The sequence below is a fragment of the Oryx dammah genome, unplaced genomic scaffold, assembly GCF_014754425.2.
Source record: "Oryx dammah isolate SB20612 unplaced genomic scaffold, SCBI_Odam_1.1 HiC_scaffold_9, whole genome shotgun sequence".
Taxonomy (NCBI): domain Eukaryota; kingdom Metazoa; phylum Chordata; class Mammalia; order Artiodactyla; family Bovidae; genus Oryx; species Oryx dammah.
Genome location: NW_024070193.1, coordinates 15,543,380 through 15,563,626, shown reverse-complemented (window position 1 = coordinate 15,563,626; position 20,247 = coordinate 15,543,380). Strand labels below are relative to the sequence as shown.

Below are 20,247 nucleotides of genomic sequence, written 5' to 3'. Positions count from 1 at the left end.
GTGAGAAAAAGAGAGGGGTATAGGGAGATAACTTACTTTGTTCTAGCTAAAAATCGTAGACTCGTGATTTGTTAAATTACAAAGAAATAATGTATTTCATGGATTGCACAGACCTGAGTAGTGCTGCCATCTGGACATACATACTTAAAGCATTGATAATCTCCCACAGTTCTTTTTAGTGAACTTTTCAGCATACTCAGAATTCTTCTCAAGACTGCCTTCAGGGCAGCCATTATCAAACCTGTAGATGTGGCAAGTATGATGAAACCTCTATGTCCCCCTATCTAGTCTGGGTTTACCCTGCAAGTGGGATTCTATATCAATTTTTATAGTTAATTGCTGAACCCTTAAAATTTCTGAAGATGGAGGTCTCACTTCTTTTTAAGCATCTCATTTTGTTTATGCTCAGTAGTTATTATCAGTAGCTTGGTTCTTATTTAGCTAGTTTCAATTACTGGGACAAAATGATGGATCTAATATAGTTTAAAAACATACAATTTAAAATGTACTTATGAACTTTCAAGTTAGAAAGAATTTGAAGGGCCAAGATTAAGCCAAAGCAGGGGACTAGAGTGAAAACTACAGCACTATCTTCTATCTTCTTCTTCTTTTTTAACTGTTCTCCAGGTCTTAGTAGCAGTGTATGGGATCTTTATCGTGTCTTTATTGTGGCATCCAGGACCTAGTTCACTGGCTAGAGATCGAACCCAGGCCCTCTGCATCGAGAGCGTGCAGTCTTAACCACTGGACCACCAGGGAAATTCCTGGTTTTGTCTTCTTGTTGGCTTTGCTAGACAGATGAACTTGAGCTTTAGTTTTCACAGTCACAGTGACACTGAAGGAAAGTGATAGAAGCTTGAGCCTGCTCAAAATGAGGAGCCAAGTAGGAATCCCACTACCACATAAAGCTGGGATCCCAGACAGCTAGACTCTTAATGCAGGAGTAAAGTAAAAATAAACTGCCCACTCTATTCTCCTCCCACCTAGACTAAGGGGCTCCAGGGAAAATCATTGATTTACCTATTTTAAATCTTTGAGCCAAGATAAAGGTGAAAAAATCTAACATTGAGAATCTGTAACCACAGCTGGCTCTTATGCAGATGTGCAGTGTGAGGTGATCCAAGAACTTTCAGTATAGAATGTAGTTTAAAGGAGCCCGTGGTTGGTAGTGCCCAGGTATTGGCTGAGATAAATGTTCTGAAGGACCACATGTTCAACTAAGACCTCTCAGTATTTTTCTCCAGAGAAAGTTCCAAAACATGTGAGTAAAAATTTTAAAAATTTACAAAACCTTCAAGAAAGCAAGCCACTGTAAGCAAAAGCCAGCAGAAAGAATGAACAGCAGAACTAGACGGGAAAGACTTCAGAAATTGAAATTTTAAGACAAACACTATGAAATAAGTGTGTTTAGTATGTTAAATTGGAGACAGCAGTGGCACCCCACTCCAGTATTCTTGCCTGGAAAAATCCCATGGATGGAGAAGCATGGTGGGCTGCAGTGCATGGGGTCGTGAAGAGTCAGACACGACTGAGCGACTTCCCTTTCACTTTTCACTTTCATGCATTAGAGAAAGAAATGGCAACCCACTCCAGTGTTCTTGCCTGGAGAATCCCAGGAACGGGGGAGCCTGGTGGGCTGCCGTCTATGGGGTTGCACAGAGTTGGACCCAACTGAAGTGACTTAGCAGCAGCAGTATGTTAAATAAAAGGAGTTGAAAATATGGCTAAAGGGCAAGAGGCTATAAAAATACCAAGGAAATTTAAGAAGAAGCAAATAAAATGACCTAGAAATGGAAAAATATAAAAATGGAAATTTTAAAGTTTGAGAAATATATTTAATTGCAGAGTGGTCATAGCAGAAGAGAAACTTAATAGACTAGAAAATAGGGCAGAAGAAATTAAATGAAAGATAAAAAGATAGAAAACATTAAAGATGCATAGAAGATAGAATGAGAAGATCTAGCACAAATCTAACCCAAATTCTTGAGGAAAGAGAGATGGAATAGGGACAGTTATTATTCAGAAGGCATATTTGAAGAGATAAAAGCTGAGAATTTTCACAGGTATCAGTCTACAAATTCAAAAGTCTTAAAATACCCAAAATAAGATAAATAAAATGAAATCTCTCTATCAAAATAAAGACATAAAATCTTAGAGGCAAAGAAAAAGTCTTAACAGAACATTTGTCCAAAGGAGATATATGAATGTCTAATAAGTATGGAAAAAGATGTTTGATAGCATCTTAGTCATTAGAGAAAGCAAAACCATAAGGAGATAACCACTTTATACTCACTGGAATGATGATGAATGAAAAGACAGATGATAACAAGTGCTGGTGAGGTTTTAAAGAAATTAGAACCCTCATATATTTCTAGTGGGAATATAAAATGGTATGCCGCTGCTGCTGCTAAGTCGCTTCAGTCGTGTCCGACTCTGTGCGACCCCATAGATGGCAGCCCACCAGGCTCCCCCGTTCCTGGGATTCTCCAGGCAAGAACAGTGGAGTGGGTTGCCATTTCCTTCTCCAATTAAATGGTATAGTCAGTTTGGAAAACAGGTAGAAATTCTTCAGAAAGCTAAACATAGTTACCATGTGACCTAGCAATTTCACACCTGTGTTTATATCCAAGAGAAATGAAAACATATGTCTCCATACACTTGTACATGAATGGTCTTAGCAGCATTATTAATAGTCAAAATGTGGAAACAACTTAGGTGTCCATCAACCGGTGAATGGATAGAAACAATCATGTACATTCATACAGTGAAGTATTACTCAGCTATAAAGAACAATGAAGTACTTATTACATGCTACAACATGGATGAAACTTGAAATGTTGTGCTATGTTACAGAAGCCAGTGACAAAGTACATATATTGAAGAATGCATTTGTATGAGATTCCCAGAAAAGGCCAATCCATAATGTAGATTATTGGTTGCCTAGGGCTAGGTGTAGAGGATGAGGAATGAAGAGTGACTTTTCTGCTTACAGAGTTTCATATTAAGATGATGGAAATATTCTAAAAATAAAAGTGTAATCAAATGTCATGCACATATATGGAATATTGTGCCCAACAATTGTTGGATCCATAATCTTTTTAAGCATATAGTATACAGAATGCTTCCATGGTGGCTCAGACAGTAAAGCATCTGCCTGCAATGCAGAGACCCGGGTTTAGTCCCTGGGTTGGGAAGATCCTCTGGAGAAGGAAATGGCAGCCCATTCCAGTACTCTTGCCTGGAAAATTCCATGAATGGAGGAGCCTGGTAGGCTACAGTCCATGGGGTCGCAACGAGTCAGACACAACTAAGTGACTTCACTTTTCACTTTCATACAGGATGCATTTATGATTACTGACTACATACTGTGCATAAAGCAAGATACACCAAATTTCAAATGAATACTGTAGAACAGACCATGTTCTCTACTCACAAAGCAAGTAAGACATAAAAAAAAGAGATAACTAGGAAACACTTGTGTATTTGGAGATTAAGAAACATACTTTTAAGTTATTCAGGGTTCAAGGAATAATAATAGAGATTGGAAAATATTTAAGGCTGTACAATAATGTCAAGGTATATCAAACTAGAGAGAGTGAGCTAAAATGATACTGACAGGAAAATATATGCTCTTAAGGCTCATACATGAAAAGAAAAAAGTATGAAAATTAGTGAGATAATATTCCAACTTAAGCTTAGGAAAAGAAAATAGAATAAACCCAAGGAAAGTATGAAGAAGAAAATAATTTAAAAGTTAGAGCCAAAACTAATGAAATAGAAGATAAAAACGTTGGATGTTAACAGAACCAAAATTGGCTCTTTGAAGAGGTTATTTAGTGGGACATGCTTATGCTGAGATTCATCAGGAAAATAATTAAAAATAAAAATATTAGGAATGAAAAATGATAGTCATACATACCATAATATCAAATATAAATGAGTTTTATGAAAACTTCATGCCAACAGGGTTAAAATTTAGATGAAATGAAAGTCTTTTAATGAAAACAACTTAGCAAAATTGATTCACATAATTAGAAACATGGATATTCCTATAATCATTAAAGATGGATGAAGTAAGGAATGGTCTTTGGAAAAAGAAAATACCAGCTCTGGATGATTTTTAATGAACTTCAGTAAAAAAAATTTTGCAGTTTTACACAAATCATTTCAGAACACACTAAAAGAATGAACACTCCTTACTTTATTTGGAAATTAATGCTAAAACTTGATAAAGATAGCACAAAATAGGAAAATTACAAATCAGTCTTGCCCATAAGTGTAGAAATGCTGACAAAATATTAGCAAGATGAATCCAGTAATATATAAAAATAATAGTGTGTCATGATGAAGTGGAATTTTTCACAGTAATGCATGGAGAGAGTAATATTTTAAAAATCCATTAATATAATTTATTATAATATATTAAAGGTGAAAATGTGATAAATCATGAGGTGCAGAAAAATGCTTGATGATATTAAGCATTCCTTAATGATTAAAAAAACAACTCTTGGCAGAATTGTAATAAAAGGGAACTTTCTAAAACTTGAATGCCTATCAAAAGCTAAAGCAAACATCAAGCTTAATGACGAAACATTGAAATTCATCCCTCTAAGACCAGGAACAAGACAGAAGCTACAGATTCCACCAGGAATATCAGAAAAGTTCCTCTCTGTCTTTCTGCGTGGCTTGATAGTGTGGCTGGCATAGACTTCTTCAGAGCCAAGTGGTCACAGGGTGGCTGGACTTCTGTCTTTGTGGTTAGCTTCCAGTGAGAGGAAGCTAAAGCCGCTAGTTCTCCTAGAGGCTAGAACACACATACTGACACTTGTTCTGCATTTTGCTAGCTGAAGCAAGTCACAGTCCAGTCCATGCTCAAGAGGAGGGTAAATAGACTTCTCCTTTAGTTGTGAGGAATGGCATATGTGTATAAGTAGGAAGAAATTGGTGGCAGTCATTTTTAGAGGTCTTCTACCATAACTCCTACGAGACTGGCCAAAATGTAAAACTCCAATGACATGTGATATTGGCAAAGACATGGAGTGATTGGCACATTTACACATTGCTTGTGACCATAGAAATTAATATAAGTCCTTTAGAAAACACTTTAATGTTATCTAGTGAATGTGAAGATGTGCATGCACTGTGTTCCAGCTATTTAACTCCTAGATTATTTTTTACAATGTGTACCAGGTAGTATGTATAAGAATGTTCAGAAGATCTCTGGGCTTTCTATTTTGTTCCATTGATCTATATTTCTGTCTTTGTGCCAGTACCATACTGTCTTGATGACTATGGCTTTGTAGTAGAGCCTGAAATCAGGCAGGTTGATTCCTCCAGTTCCATTCTTCTTTCTCAAGATTGCTTTGGTAATTGAGGTTTTTTTGTATTTCTATACAAATTGTGAAATTATTTGTTCTAGCTCTGTGAAAAATACCGCTGGTATCTTGATAGGGATTGCATTGAATCTGTAGATTGCTTTGGGTAGTATACTCATTTTCACTATATTAATTCTTCTGATCCATGAGCATGGTATATTTCTCCATTTATTAGTGTCTTCTGCACAACAAAGGAAACTAAGCAAGGTGAAAAGACAGCCTTTGGAATCGGAGAAAATAATAGCAAATGAAGCAACTGACAAACAACTAATCTCAAAAATATACAAGTAACTCCTGCAGCTCAATTCCAGAAAAATAAACGACCCAATCAAAAAATGGGCCAAAGAACTAAATAGACATTTCTCCAAAGAAGACATGCAGATGGCAAACAAACACATGAAAAGATGCTCAACATCACTCATTATCAGAGAAATGCAAATCAAGACCACAATGAGGTACCATTTCACACCAGTCAGAATGGCTGCAATCCAAGTCAGCAAGCAATAAATGCTGGAGAGGGTGTGGAGAAAAGGGAACCCTCTTACACTGTTGGTGGGAATGCAAACTAGTACAGCCATTATGGAGAACAGTGTGGAGATTCCTTAAAAAACTACAAATAGAACTGCCTTATGACCCAGCAATCCCACTGCTGGGTATACACACTGAGGAAACCAGAATTGAAAGAGACACATGTACCCCCAATGTTCATCACAGCGCTGTTTATAATAGCCAGGACATGGAAGCAACCTAGATGTCCATCAGCAGATGAATGGATAAGAAAGCAGTGGTACATATACACAATGGAATATTACTCAGCCATTAAAAAGAATACATTTGAATCAGTTCTAATGAGGTGGATGAAACTGGAGCCGATTATACAGAGTGAAGTAAGCCAGAAAGAAAAACACCAATACAATATACTAACACATATATATGGAATTTAGAAAGATGGTAACGATAATCCTGGATGCGAGACAGCAGAAGAGACACAGATGTATAGAACAGAATTTTGGACTCTGTAGGAGGTGGAGAGGGTGGGATGATTTGGGAGAATGACATTGAAACATGTATACTATCATGTAAGTAATGAATCACCAGTCTAGGTTCGATGCAGGATACAGGATGCTAGGGGCTGCTGCACCGGGATGACCCAGAGAGATGGTATAGGGAGGGAGGTGGGTGGGGGGTTCAGGATTTGGAACTCATGTATACCCATGGTGGATTCATGTTGATGTGTGGCAAAATCAATACAGTATTATAAAATAAAGTAAAAAAAAAAAGTTCAGAATAGCATTTTTCATAATAGCAAAAAAAAAAAAAAAAAAACAACCTGGAAATAAGCCCGAATGTCTGTTAACAAAACAGTAGACAAATACTTTTCATGAAGTCTTACAATGGAATACTGTTCAGTTCAGTCGCTCAGTCGTGTCTGACTCTTTGTGACCCCGTGGACTGCAGCACGCCAGGCTTTCCTGTCCATCACTAACTCCTGGAGCCTGCTCAAACTCATGTCCATCACATCGGTGATGCCCTCCAACCATCTCATCCTCTCTCATCCCCTTCTCTTCCCGCCTTCAATCTTCCCCAGCATCAGGGTCTTTTCAGATGAGTCAGTTCTTTGTATCACGTGGCCAAAGTATTGGAGTTTCAGCTTCAGCATCAGTCCTTCCAATGAATATTCAGGACTGATTTCCTTTAGGATGGACTGGTTGGATCTCCTTGCAATCCAAGGGACTCTCAAGAGTCTTCTCCAACACTACAGTTCAAAAGCATCAATTCTTCTGCGCTCAGCTTTCTTCACAGTCCAACTCTCACATCCATACATGACTACTGGAAAAACCATAGCTTTGACTAGATGGACCTTGGTTGGTAAAGTAATGTCTCTGCTTTTTAGTATGTTATCTATGTTGGTCATAGATTTTCTTCCAAGGAGCAGGCTTGTACTTTAATGAAAATGAACACATTGCACAAATAGGAGCTTGATTTAATCTTGAAGATATTAGATTGAGTAGAAAAAAGCAAAAAGCTAAAAAAGAAAACGCAGTGCAAATAAAGTTAAAAACCATGCAAAATTAAATAGTATAGAATTTACAGGTGCAGAAAAATAAGGTAAGCTTGAAAGACAAATAAGAAAAGGATGAACACAAAATTTAGGGTGGTGATTGTTTCCAGAGAAGGAAAGGAAATAGAAACGGGTTGGGAATTGGGTAATTCTAGTGATCCTTTTAGTGAATTGAATAATGGGTGTTTCTTGTATTATTTTTCTATTTTATGTATTTTTGATATCCTTTTATATCTTTTTAATATGTAATATAAGAAAAAAGATCCCTCAGTGCTTGTTTTTGGGGGGTGAGGATTCTCTTCTGTCGAATGATGCTCTTGAATGATCATTTCCATTGTGGAATATCAGAGAAGGTCTAGATTCTGTCTTGGGTAATTACCTTTGTTAGCTCCCTGTTGACCCTTCTGAGGACTGTGGTCAGTAGACCTTATTTTTTCTTGGATGAGTTGTGGGTTTGGCCATGAAGCCTTCATTCCATTGTGAACCTTGGTTCTCAGTGGTGTGGCAGATAGAAAGCATCTTGTGGACCTTACCTTTCCTGTTTTCTATTGTCAGTCGCCCTTGAAGAGCCTCCCTGGACCCCTAAGACTAAGTGACTCCCAAGGCTGTATTTTTAAGCTCATGGTCTGCCATGTTGTAGTAATGATCACTAGCTCTTGAAAATTTAAGAGAATTCAGTAGTCCTCAAATGTAAAAAGTAGGAGCTGTAGCTTATAATTTTTTGTAATTTCATTGTTTTACAGATTGATCAGCTGAAGCAGGAGCTTTCAAAGAAAGAGTCAGAACTTCTTGCCTTACAAACAAAGCTTGAAACTCTTAGCAATCAGAATTCAGATTGCAAGCAACACATTGAAGTGCTTAAAGAGTCACTTACTGCCAAAGAACAGAGAGCTGCCATTCTTCAGACTGAGGTAAGGTACTGTTTCAGGACAGTAGACATTGAATTGACAGCAAATATCCTACCCAAACAGCTTTCATTAGAAGACTCCCTTATCCAAATCCTTGGGGCCAGATACATCTTGGATATCAGATATCTTGGGGATTTTGGAAAGGTAAGATCTGTTGCATGAATCATGGATTGTCTAACACTCCCTGTGGGGTTGCAACAATGTCCCATAAACAAATATATGAATATTTGTGCAGAGAAAAAAATTTTTTACACTTAAGTAGTATAATTAAAGTATATATGAGAAACCTCCTATTGATTTGTGTTAGGTTCTGCCACCAAAGGAGTTTGCTTTTCTTTTCTTTTCTTTTTTTTTTTTTCATTTTTTGGAGTTTTTAGTTTTTTGAATGTTGGAACCACAGATAATGATTGTACCTGAAATGGTTTCATTTTATCAAAAATCATAAAAGCATGAGAATGTCATCTACCTTCCTGTTACTGTGTGTCTGTGTAGGCTTCACTCCTGGCACCCTTATGTTTCTTACTTCCTAAAGAGTGTCCTCAGATTTCAAGATTATTTTACCCTTTGAAGAAAGTTGATATTGTTTCAACTTATTCATACAGTTTCTTAAATGAAATATGATTATTTCTTATTCATACTTAGAAAATAAAAACCTAAATAACTTGTTACTATCCTACTTTCTTGCTTCTTCTCCTTGAATTATATCTTGGGTCTATTAAGAAATGCAAAACACAAACTAGTTATTATGTAAATAAAACAGTTACTAGAATATAAATTATTACATGGAGTCAATAGCAAAGAATACAGTGAATCTCCCTCATTTTTGTGTTGAGGCACTGTTTTACATGGATAACTTTAGAAGGCAGTCTACTTGAGTTACATATTGTTTCTTGTGCTCTTGAAGCCATGTCTTTGCATGTATACAGTTTGGGGTCTTTGGGAAAGTTTGGATTTTCTGTAGGAGTTACTGGGGCCATAAAGTAGACCTGTGCCCTCAGCCAAGGTGCAGGAAAATGCACAGAGGAGAAGGGAAGTAGGCTCCAGGTTGGACAGGTCTTGGCCTGGACCTGATCGGTCTATGGACTTCATTGGTCAATAGGCAGTTAATTGGTAGCTTCAAGCCGAAACTGTCATTTTGGCCTCAATGATGTAGATATTTTACATATAAGAAATATCATTTTAGTTGTATATAGTTCTACTGTGAATGTAGAAGCTTGGATATTTAAATTTTCAAGGCATAAATATGAACTACACCTTAATTGAAGGTTGACTTGTATAATATTTGAGGAAACAGCAGTGAACCTGGAACTGTGCTAATACTATACTATATTAGTATATATTACTACTATATAGTATAACATATACTATAGAACTATGCTATCTAATACTATAAAACTATGCTGTCTAATACTATAGCCACCAGGCACATGGGTCTGTTCAAATCTAGATTAATTAAAGTATAGTTAAATTTAGACTGCAGCTTCTCAGTCACACTAGCCACTTTTCTTGTATTTAATAGTCACATGTAGTTTGAGACTAGTGTATGGGATAGCACAGCTATATATAGAACATTTCCATGTAGTACTTGACTGTTGGCTTATTGGGACAAATCCTGCTCTCTGCCTGATTTTGTAAAGTTTTATTAGAACACAAACATATTCTTTCATCTATGTGCTATCTTTGGTTGCTTTTGTGTTGAAAATATTTACTCTCTGATCCTTTACAGAAAAAGTTTGCCATTTATGGCGTGTGATTTCTTGGTGAGAGGATTGATGGGGAATTTGCATGCCTGGTTTGTCTTTTCTGTAACAATCTTACTGTGAACAGGGCCAGATTTGCTAACCTCCTTTCTATGAGCACAAGCTTTTCTTTAAAGTGGACATTCACAGAGCAACAGGTTGTATTGCAGTTGTCTTATATTGGCAGTAATACTATCACTACTAATAAAGTTACTGTAATTGTGTTGCTGTGTATTGGGTAGAAGGAAACTTAAGACGCAAGGCAGTCTGTTGAGATATGGCCCAGGCTTCTTGATAGTTCCCCTCCAGAAGGAAGGAATGAGAAAAGTCAGCTTAGAAAAGCTTACTATCTTCCTTTCATTGCCTTGTATTGATGAGTGCTCTATTCCCCAGCCTCTTTCCCTTTTCTTATCCTGTCCCCTTGTATTTTGCATCTCTCAAATTAATGTAGTTCAAATTAGACCTATATATATTTCATGAAAAAGACGGTGGTGACATTATATGGATAGCTTTCATCCCACATTCGATAATTAAAATGACCCAATAAAGAGATGGCACTTTGAAGTAGAAAAAATTATTCTCCATGTGTAGAGAAAGTGAGATGATTTTCTGGCTTTCTGCTTTGAAGTTGGGAGTGTGAGATTAATGATTTTATCAGCTGGAAACATACAAGGAATTTTCTTTTGCATTTTTTCTTCTTTTAAAATCTTTGTAAATGGAAATGGAAAGAGTTATCTAATGATATCCATCTCTTAGAGGAAGCAATTTAGGTTGAAATTAGCTCTAATTGTTGGATCATAGGGAAAGGATTTTTGGCAGCCCGGTAAAATACATTAAAGTGATTTTCCTGCTTCTTGGCAAAACAGAGGAAAATAAGAGTCTCCCTACCTAATGTGGGTTAGTGGGTGAGTATTCAGTACATGAGATGTTTCCTTGTGCCCTACAAGGAAAGAACCGAGCTTACATTCCTGAGAAAGGCATGGTTTCATCCTTGGAAGAGGTTATAAAATGATAGCTCCTTCCAGGTAGATTCCTAAGTTTTACGGAACGCTCTTGCCAAAATAGAAGACGACTTTCTCTAGAATGGGAAGAGGCCTTCTTGCATCTCTGGAAAACCTTTGCCATTAGCTGTCTTTGGCTGCTCTTTGAGAATATGGTAAAAGTGACAGATGTTACTGACTCAACAGTTCATCTCCGTAAGGAAGGCTTTTTACCACCATGCAATTTGCATTTGGGAGGTGGTAGGTTGAAGGGTGGGACAAGGTGGGAGGCAAGTTGTCTGGGTTTGTGGCTATGTGGCTTGGCTCCTGGATAGATTTGTTTTAACTTGTACAGATGCCCAGATGCTCTTTGACATGTGTGCAGTAAATCAATGGAATAATAATTATACATACACACACACACAGACACCACATATCTCTTAACATAGCATTTTTTAAAAATAGCTTCAAAGAACCCTAACGCCAAGTATCTTATTTTGCTACTTCCCTTGATGTTTTCCACGTACTAATTTACCCTTATCAACCAACACATTAATTTCATGTGCATAGAGATAATAATAAATTGACTTTAGTGCCTTGACTTTTATGAATTTCAATGAATAATTGCCAACGTATCCAGAAATTACAAAGAAGAAAGGCCTAGCTATTATTTTACCATCTGAAGTCAAATGTGCTATGAAAAAGCAGCATTTAGAAGTGGGAGATGTGTGCACATGCCTTAATCTCCCCATTTAATCACTGTGACGTAAACAAGACTTAAATTTCTGAGCCTCCACATCTTGACTGTAAAACAGCAGCGTTGGGCCAGCTTGATGTGTCCATATGAGAAACGTTTAGATTCTTCTAAAGGGTTTTAACTATCAGTTGTGTTGACTATCATCATTGCTGTGATTTTTATCACTATTGTATGTCAGGATATTTGGGGAACACTCCACCTCACTTCTCTTACCATCCATTCTGTGTGTTCTACCTTTGTGGGTCTCCTTTGAATTTTTGGTATCTGCTTTTACTGAGTTCAGACTTTTATATTTCAATTGAGTCACTTTTTTACGTCTTAGAATGATGCAGAGAAATGAAGATACTATGAAAATGCCATTTATTTTGTTCTGGCTTCAAATTAAAAGGTGTCTGTGTGTTTTCTTGCAAGTACACTTTGCCCCAGCCTAGCATGATTCCCAAAGTGCCAAGCATGATGTCTCTTCTGTATGTTTTCTGGAAGATACGTTATGATAGTGGTGTATGATGGTTGCTTTTATACTCATTTCTGTTCCAAGTAGTTAGGAAAACCTCCTACTGGTCTAAAAGAAAACACTTGACAACCTGTTAATTAAAAAATGTATGGGTTTAGTGTTGAGAAGGTGAGAGGCAACACATGCAGGTTAGGTTAGTGGCAGCTCCTTGGCAATGATCCATAACATTTTTGATTTTGGTTTTTAAATGTCATCAATATAGGAAAATGTCGTGCAGTCTTTTGGTTCACTCCTCAGAAAATTAACCTCAGCACATCCATACTTATATTCACATGCCATAACGTATATACTTTCAGGTAGTTTGCATATACCCTGAAGCATTTCCAAGAGTTTCACTTTAAAGATCCCCGCCCTATGGATTTCATGAATTTTTCCCTCAACATATATATTTTGAATGACTACTATGTGCCACATTTGGCTCCTGCCTTTATTGAGTCAACATTATAGTGGATATATGGATATATGATAGAGAGCTGATCAGAATACCTTGAATACTCACTGAATCTATTATCACTTGTTGGTAATAATCCCACACAAAATCTTAATTGGACTTAATCTCTCTTTGCTTCTTTAAAAGCAGACAAAAGGAAACAAAGAAGCTAGAATTAAATGTTTAGCTCTTTGACAACTGAAGTATGCAAGCTATATGAAAATAGCCATTTATATCTCTTGTAATTTAAGGCTAACATTGCTAAGGGTTCCCTCCTGGTTCAGTGGTAAGGAATTCACTTGCCAATGCAGGAGACGTTACTTTGATCCTTGGGTCGGGAAGATCCCCTGGGGAAGGGAATGGCTACCCACTCCAGTATTCCTAAGGTGATTACGCTGTTAATGTTAAGATTTTATGTTTTGATTTAAACTGATCCTCTGGTTCTCCTTGAGAAAAGGAATTATATTTATAGACTTACAGATTATTTCAGGAGTTCCTGCATCTACTTAGAAATGCTTCAAATCAGCTATACTTTAGATAGACCCTCCCCTGAACTTGTCAGAACAAGCAGCATATTCTTTGATAATATTTTATTAAGCATCTATGACACACAGGTGCTTGACAATGTGGGATCCATAATCTCAGAGGATACTAGTCTTGGATTTAGTAATTTAATTACATTGCTCGAATGTCTAAGTACAAGGCATGACTGCTCTGTTGACTTTCAAAAACTGTAGCTGTTTTCCATGCAATATGTTATTTTAAAATTGACTTACAGCTTGTAAATTTGGTATTGTTGTCCCCTTTTCTTAAGACTAGGAAATAGAGGTTCAGAGAGAATATATATCTTGCTCAAGATCACAGAACAGTGAGTGACAGACTTGGGTTCTCAAGTTCTAAAACTCTTTAACTAGAAATCTAGCACTTTTCAAGCATCCCAGTGGACCAAGGGTTTTCTTTGTGTTAAGTAACTGATGTACATTATCTCATTTAATATTCATGACAAAGGTTATGCCAGATTTTATAATTCTGTATTTAACAGGGATGTTCACTAGGGATTCAAGAATGCTCACTGGATACAACCCTGTACTGTCTATAAATAGGGATAAGAATGAATAACTCTGAGATCATAAATTCTTACAGTAACATTGTGGCTATAGCAATAGCACTGTGGGCATATTAATGTGGGATATTGTCCAAACTTTAGGGAGGATACTATTTTTATGAAGTCTAGAATTCCAGTATATTAAGAATTTATTGTATATTATTTAATTTTTATTTCTTTAAAAGCGTTTAGGATTGTGTATATATGTACGTATTCATACATGCATTCACCCTGTGTAGGAAAAAAAAAAGGAATGGGCAACATTATCTTACTGTTTTTTATTTTTGTAGGAGTCTCAGGTGATCTTTATGTGGTCTATTATACACTTACTGTACATGTGTAGTATAAAAATTAAATGCATTCTTCAGAGAAATGGTGATGATAATTTCTTCAGGGAGACTGTGCAAGGTACTGGTGGAGGAGGAGGTGCTTTTTAAGCCCACGGCAGCATTTTTTGTTCCTCTTGAGTCATGGATGATTCAGTGTGCTAACACAACTAGTGGAGCTGTCCGTTCTCATGTTGAATCATAAAACCAAGCTTTTGACTGTGAAAATGTTGTTTTATGGAGACAAGACACATTTTATGAGTCCTTGTTTCTGGGTTTGTTTCTCATTGAAATGGGTCCTCCACCCCACTTCAAGGTGAGGCCAGGACTCCTGGGTATAAAGGTCACCCTGACAAGGAGTTGGGAGTGCTTTATGGTGTCCAGGGGCTGTGGGACAAGATGCATTCACATAGGGCTTTGTAAACTGTTCATATACTTGAGGAACTACTCCTTCTTCTAAAGTCATACATGTGACCAAAGGAGTTTTTCAGACTGGAAATTGTATTTTCCACAATATGTAAAATGGGATTTACAAGGAGTGCTCCTTTACTTTAAAAAAATAATTGGAGTTTTCCTTTTTACCTCTGGCTCCTGTTGACTGGCAAGCAGTAAAGTCCTTTTTAATCACTTTAGTCCAGCCTTCAAAGGATAATATTAAAATTGTCCTTTTTGAGAGAGACTTTTGTTTAATGTCCTTCATAATCACAACATTTAAAAGTAAATTTTTTTTTTTTTTCAAAAAGTTAGTAGCAAATGATGAAACTAACTTTTAAGACTGTCAAAACACCCCAGTGCCAAATCAGGCTGCATTGTATCACTTTTAAGAGTTGCAAGGAATGTCTTTAAAATTAATAAATGAAGGAGGTTGGTGAAAAAATATACAAAACAAAATCCTGGTGTCACTTGTATTTTTCATTCTAATCCCATCGTTGGCTTCACATTTTAAAATGTTTTTATTTGACCAGGAAAGGCATCATTTGAAATTTTTATTGATAACACTCAACTTCAAGAAAAAGGCATAAACCTGCAAAGTTGTAACTATCATGGTGGCCACAATTGGGAGGTCTGCAAAATAGTTTATTACCAGTAGGAAAAAAATCTTGGGAACCACAGTCATTATAGGGGTCACCACCTCTGCTACGTGCATTTTATTTTTTTTCCCCTTTTCATTTTGAGGGTATGTATGATGCCAGTGCCAAACTACACACATTCCCCTCCCCTAATGTCTGTGGGCTTTGTTTTGATTCTCTCTTTATTAATGATGTGAAAACTCTGGGGTCACACAAAAATGAGCCAGGGTCAGCCTTTAGGGGCCCCAGAATGCTGAAAATGTCCTGGTATCTAGCTAGTGAAGGCATTGTTTAAAGGAGCTAGGTTTCACTTGAGATTTTTAGCTGTTGTGCAGATTTTAGACACCCAGGTAAACTTTGCAAGTCAGCCTTATACTATTGCTTTCTTAAGGTGAAATACGAAAGACTTGTGGTGGAGGAATTAAAATGTGTCCTGCTTGTTGGCTGCAGTTCTGTGACTTTTTTTGAGGGGTCCTGTTAAAGGATGGTACAGGTAGCTACAAACATTATTTTATTCCATAGGTCCAGAGCCCAATGCTTTTGTTGTCATTGTTCAGGCTTTCAGAAAATGCCATGTTTAACACCTTGTTAGTATAAAATTGCTTTTGACTTCATAAACACAGGTGTTCAGTTTGAATCTTAATCAACTGTGAAATAGGTAGATGTCTAAAAGGAAATTCTATAAATTGTGAACATGACTCTGTCAGCACACTAAATGGATTAGGGAAATTCATTGTCTGCCATGTAACTGAACACCAGTGTGATGCGTGGACAAGAATTAGTCTTGAAAAGCCAATAAAATGGAAGAAAAAAGCAGAGCCTAGGAGATGTTGATTGTGTGGGTTCCCCCCACCACAAATGAATGCTGGTGCAGAAGAACTTGGACATCAGAATGGCTATTTAGAAGACGGCCAAGAAGGAATACATATAAGCAGACAACACAAAATTTATAGAGTAAAACCACAAACACCTTATTTTCCATTGTACTAAAATAATGATATTTTACAGTACCATTTTATATGTAATTCTGCTTTCAATTTTATATTGTTACTGCAGCTCAAATCTCATTACAAATGTTCCAACAAAAATCCCTTTTTAATCAAAAACTTTCCAATCCTTAGCCCATTGTCAACTTGCTTTGAACAACGTATTTTTCTAGTGAAACAAAGGAATTTGGTCCTTCTATCTGAGTTCATTGGGATGTTATTTGAACTGTGTGGCTCAACATGTAATTAAGATAACTGATTCATTTTAATTTCTGTATTATATCCCCTCATAATCTGTATCCATTTTTGGTGGGGGGTATAGAGATATGGGGTCAGAGCCCCTTATATTCTTTGAACGAAAATCAGTAGATCAGTAGTGCTTTTTATTTCTGTTTTACAAAAGATGTCTATACTATATTAAGCTGCAACTTAAAGTGACAATATGCAAGTAGTTAATCATCTGTGAGAGAGTACATATCCATAGTAAGTGTTATCTACTGGTGAATGGTTTGCAGGAAAAAAATAATATATTTATGTCATGTCTGTGGGAAGCTGAAAATTGCCATTTTAGAAAAGGAGATGACAGAATTTAGGAGGAGGAAAATCCAACCAAACTCTCACTGACCTCCAAGCTCACTTTCTTTCTTTCTTTTTTTTGGTATGAATTTTATGGAAAACAGAATTTATTAAGTACTTCCATTTACTTTTTTTTCCTTTCGGGATCACCATTTGGAAATAACCAGAGTACATTGTGATTAAGTTCTCCCTGACACTGGACCCACATTTGTAACACTTGCCTCCATTCCTCTGGAAAAAGGATAACATTTGCTGTGGTTGGGCTTCTTTATGTGTGTATTTACATATCAAACCAAACTGTAAAGAGGGAAGTTAAATTGCAGGGCTTCTGCAAGAATCCTTTACCCATTCTCATATGAACTTTATTCTTTTTAAATTAAATACAGATATTCTATACAGACATATATTTCACCCTTCTTGTTTTATTTTTTTTTTAAAGGGGGAGAATACAACTTGAGGTAATAAGTTGTGTAGGGGAGGTTCATTTTACCTCTAGAAATTTGTTTTTATGGCCAGCATTTCTTTCTTGAAGTATGTGAAATTTATTGTCTTCCATTTATTATTTTATATTATTTAAAATTTTCAGTGTAAGTGATTTATCAAATCCTTACTAATAGAATAATATTCAGCCTCTAAAATACTACTTGGCAGTTGTTAATATGAAATTGGACAGATCATAAGTTCTGTTATTAAGATCTTGTGAAATGTGAAGGGAATAAGAAGACGCAGCTCCTCATTTACTGTGTGTGACTGCTTAGCTAGTGCCAGCAAAACTGGGTGTCAGAGGGTTGGTTCTCCATAGCTATGACCACCTTTGACAACTCTTGTGAGAGCAGTTGAGGAAAAAGGGAAATGCATGACTAGGAGAATTCCTTGGGACTGCCAGAGATGTAGACATTAGGGTTTGTCAACTCTTCAACCTCACTCCCATCCAAAGTTGAAAAATACACTTATGGAAAGATGTACATGAGTTTTAAAGATTTAATTTGGAAAAATTTAGTCATATTTGTTTTTTGCTGTGTGTATGTGTGTGTGTTGTATGTATATATTAGAAGAAACAGAACACTAAGATATTGAAGCTAGATAAATAGCATCATTTCAGCAACCTTCTTTGTTGGATCTCCTGTAGATTAAATAAGCCTACTAAATTAAATGCCTTCTGTGGGTTAGGTGTAGTGCTAAATGCCAGGAATACAAAAATGAACAAGAGATAAATGTTGTCGGCATTACCACTCATAATATGATTATTGAGAAATATTTAAGTTTTTTTTTGTACTTCTTTTTGTCCCTGAATATCCACTAGGGTTTACTCATGGAAAATTCAATCCAGTGAACTGTTAGTTTCTTATCAGAGCAATCCATAAAGACTTTGGGCATGTAACAGGGTCTTTGAGTAAGACCATGGAAGTAACTAACCAGAAGGAAAACTTGTCTCTATGCTCAGAGCCTTTTTCATTTATAGATATTTAAATTTTCAAGTGTCACTTTCTTGGACAAAGTTTATAATATAGTTGGTATAGTACACAAAAAATATAGTCTTATTCCTCAGAGACATTGTGGCCTAGCTGGGGTTTTCAGTACTGTGCTGCATGCACTTAAGTATTTATTTTAACCTTTTGTTAACCTAATATTTATAAAGAAGGAAAACATCATTACAACATCAATTTCTTGAAGAAAGGGATCTTTTGACTTACCCTGTGAAGTATCTGAGCTCTGAGAGTAGTGCCTGGCACAATGTAGGAACTGCAAAAATATTTGTTGAATCTATTATTGATCTTTGGCATCACTGGTGTAGTGGGAGGATTAGATGAGATATTGCATCATAGTAGCAATGGAAATATTCCTTTTTAGGTGATGCTTTAATATTAGTATTATGAGAAAACATGAATTAACTCTTCTGTAACTTTGTTATGGGGAAAATATTGCTAACTATGAATCAAGATCTGATAGTAGCAAAAATATGTAAGATTGATAAGCTTGATGACATGAAATAAAGAATTTGTGCTTGGCAAAAATTATCATAGAGTAAAAGGCAAGTAACAACTTGAGCAATATACTTGCTAGTTACCCTGCAAAAAGAGGGTTTTTATCTCTAATAAACTTTTAAAAAACAACCCTAGGGACCAATAACCTATAGAACCAAAGGGTAACAATATATAGATAGAATAATGGTCATAATATTATAGGTTATATACAGAAAAATAAATGTGAGTAGTCCTTAATTTGTGATGCTCAGCCTGATACATAAGAGAAATGCATATTAAAATTACATTGAAAAATGATTGCTCATTTGTTAGAGTAGCAAAAATTCCAAGATTTGAAACATAGGCTGCTTATTGGTGGGGAAAAACTAGCCCTACAGTACCATTTCCGTTAGGAATGCAAAATGGTACATCCCCTTTCAGAGCGGAATTTGCCAACATCTAGCAATTCACACAAGTTTGCCTTTGACTCTGAAATCCAAATTCTAGGAGTAGATTCCAAAGATACACTGACAAAAATACAAAACAGCCAAGATTTTTCATTACAATATCATTTGTAATAGTAAAAGACTGGAAACAACCAACATGTCTGTCAGAATGGGACTTACTGAGTAAATCACTGTGATCCACAAGTGGATTACTATGTAGCTATGTAAAAGATGAAGAATATCTCTATATATTGATATGGAGTGACCTATAGGATATATGGTGAGGTGGGGGGGGAAAGATTGGTGAAAAGTATATAAAACTGCTGTTTACCTAAGAGATTGAAGAAATGCACATGTATGTATAAATATATGTATGAATATATATTTGTTTAGATTTTAAAGAAAATGGTTCAGTTCAGTTCAGTCGCTCAGTCGTGTCCGACTCTTTGCGACCCCATGAATTGCAGCACGCCAGGCCTCCCTGTCCATCACCATCTCCCAGAATTCACTCAGACTCACGTCCATTGAGTCCATGATGCCATCCAGCCATCTCATCCTCTGTCGTCCCCTTCTCCTCCTGCCCCCAATCCTTCCCAGCATCAGAGTCTTTTCTAATGAGTCAACTCTTCCCATGAGGTGGCCAAAGTACTGGAGCTTCAGCTTTAGCATCATTCCTTCCAAAGAAATCCCAGGGTTGATCTCCTTCAGAATGGACTGGTTGGATCTCCTTGGAGTCCAAGGGACTCTCAAGAGTCTTCTCCAACACCACAGTTCAAAGGCATCAATTCTTCAGTGCTCAGCCTTCTTCACAGTCCAACTCTCACATCCATACATGGTGGACAAACTATAATATTGAAAACCAAATTTGAGGGGTTTTGTTAATTGAGTGAGTGAACGTGGAGAGAATTTAGACTTCTTTGAATATAGTTTGTTTTGTAGGTTTTACTTTGGAACTGTGTATTTTACATAATTAAAAAGGAAAATTAAATCCAAAAAGGCAATTTCTGAA

The 20,247-nt window shown here is 36.5% G+C and overlaps 1 protein-coding gene across 6 annotated transcripts in view; it reads left to right on the top strand.

Annotated features, from left to right (window-relative positions):
* ERC2 (ELKS/RAB6-interacting/CAST family member 2) overlaps positions 1–20,247 on the top strand; it is a 900,269-nt gene that overhangs the window by 339,659 nt on the left and 540,363 nt on the right. For all 6 annotated transcript variants that reach the window (XM_040246394.1, XM_040246393.1, XM_040246396.1 and 3 more), the window contains exon 6: positions 8,181–8,348. In XM_040246394.1, coding sequence (XP_040102328.1) covers positions 8,181–8,348 — 168 coding nt within the window. The remainder of the gene's footprint in view (positions 1–8,180; positions 8,349–20,247) is intronic.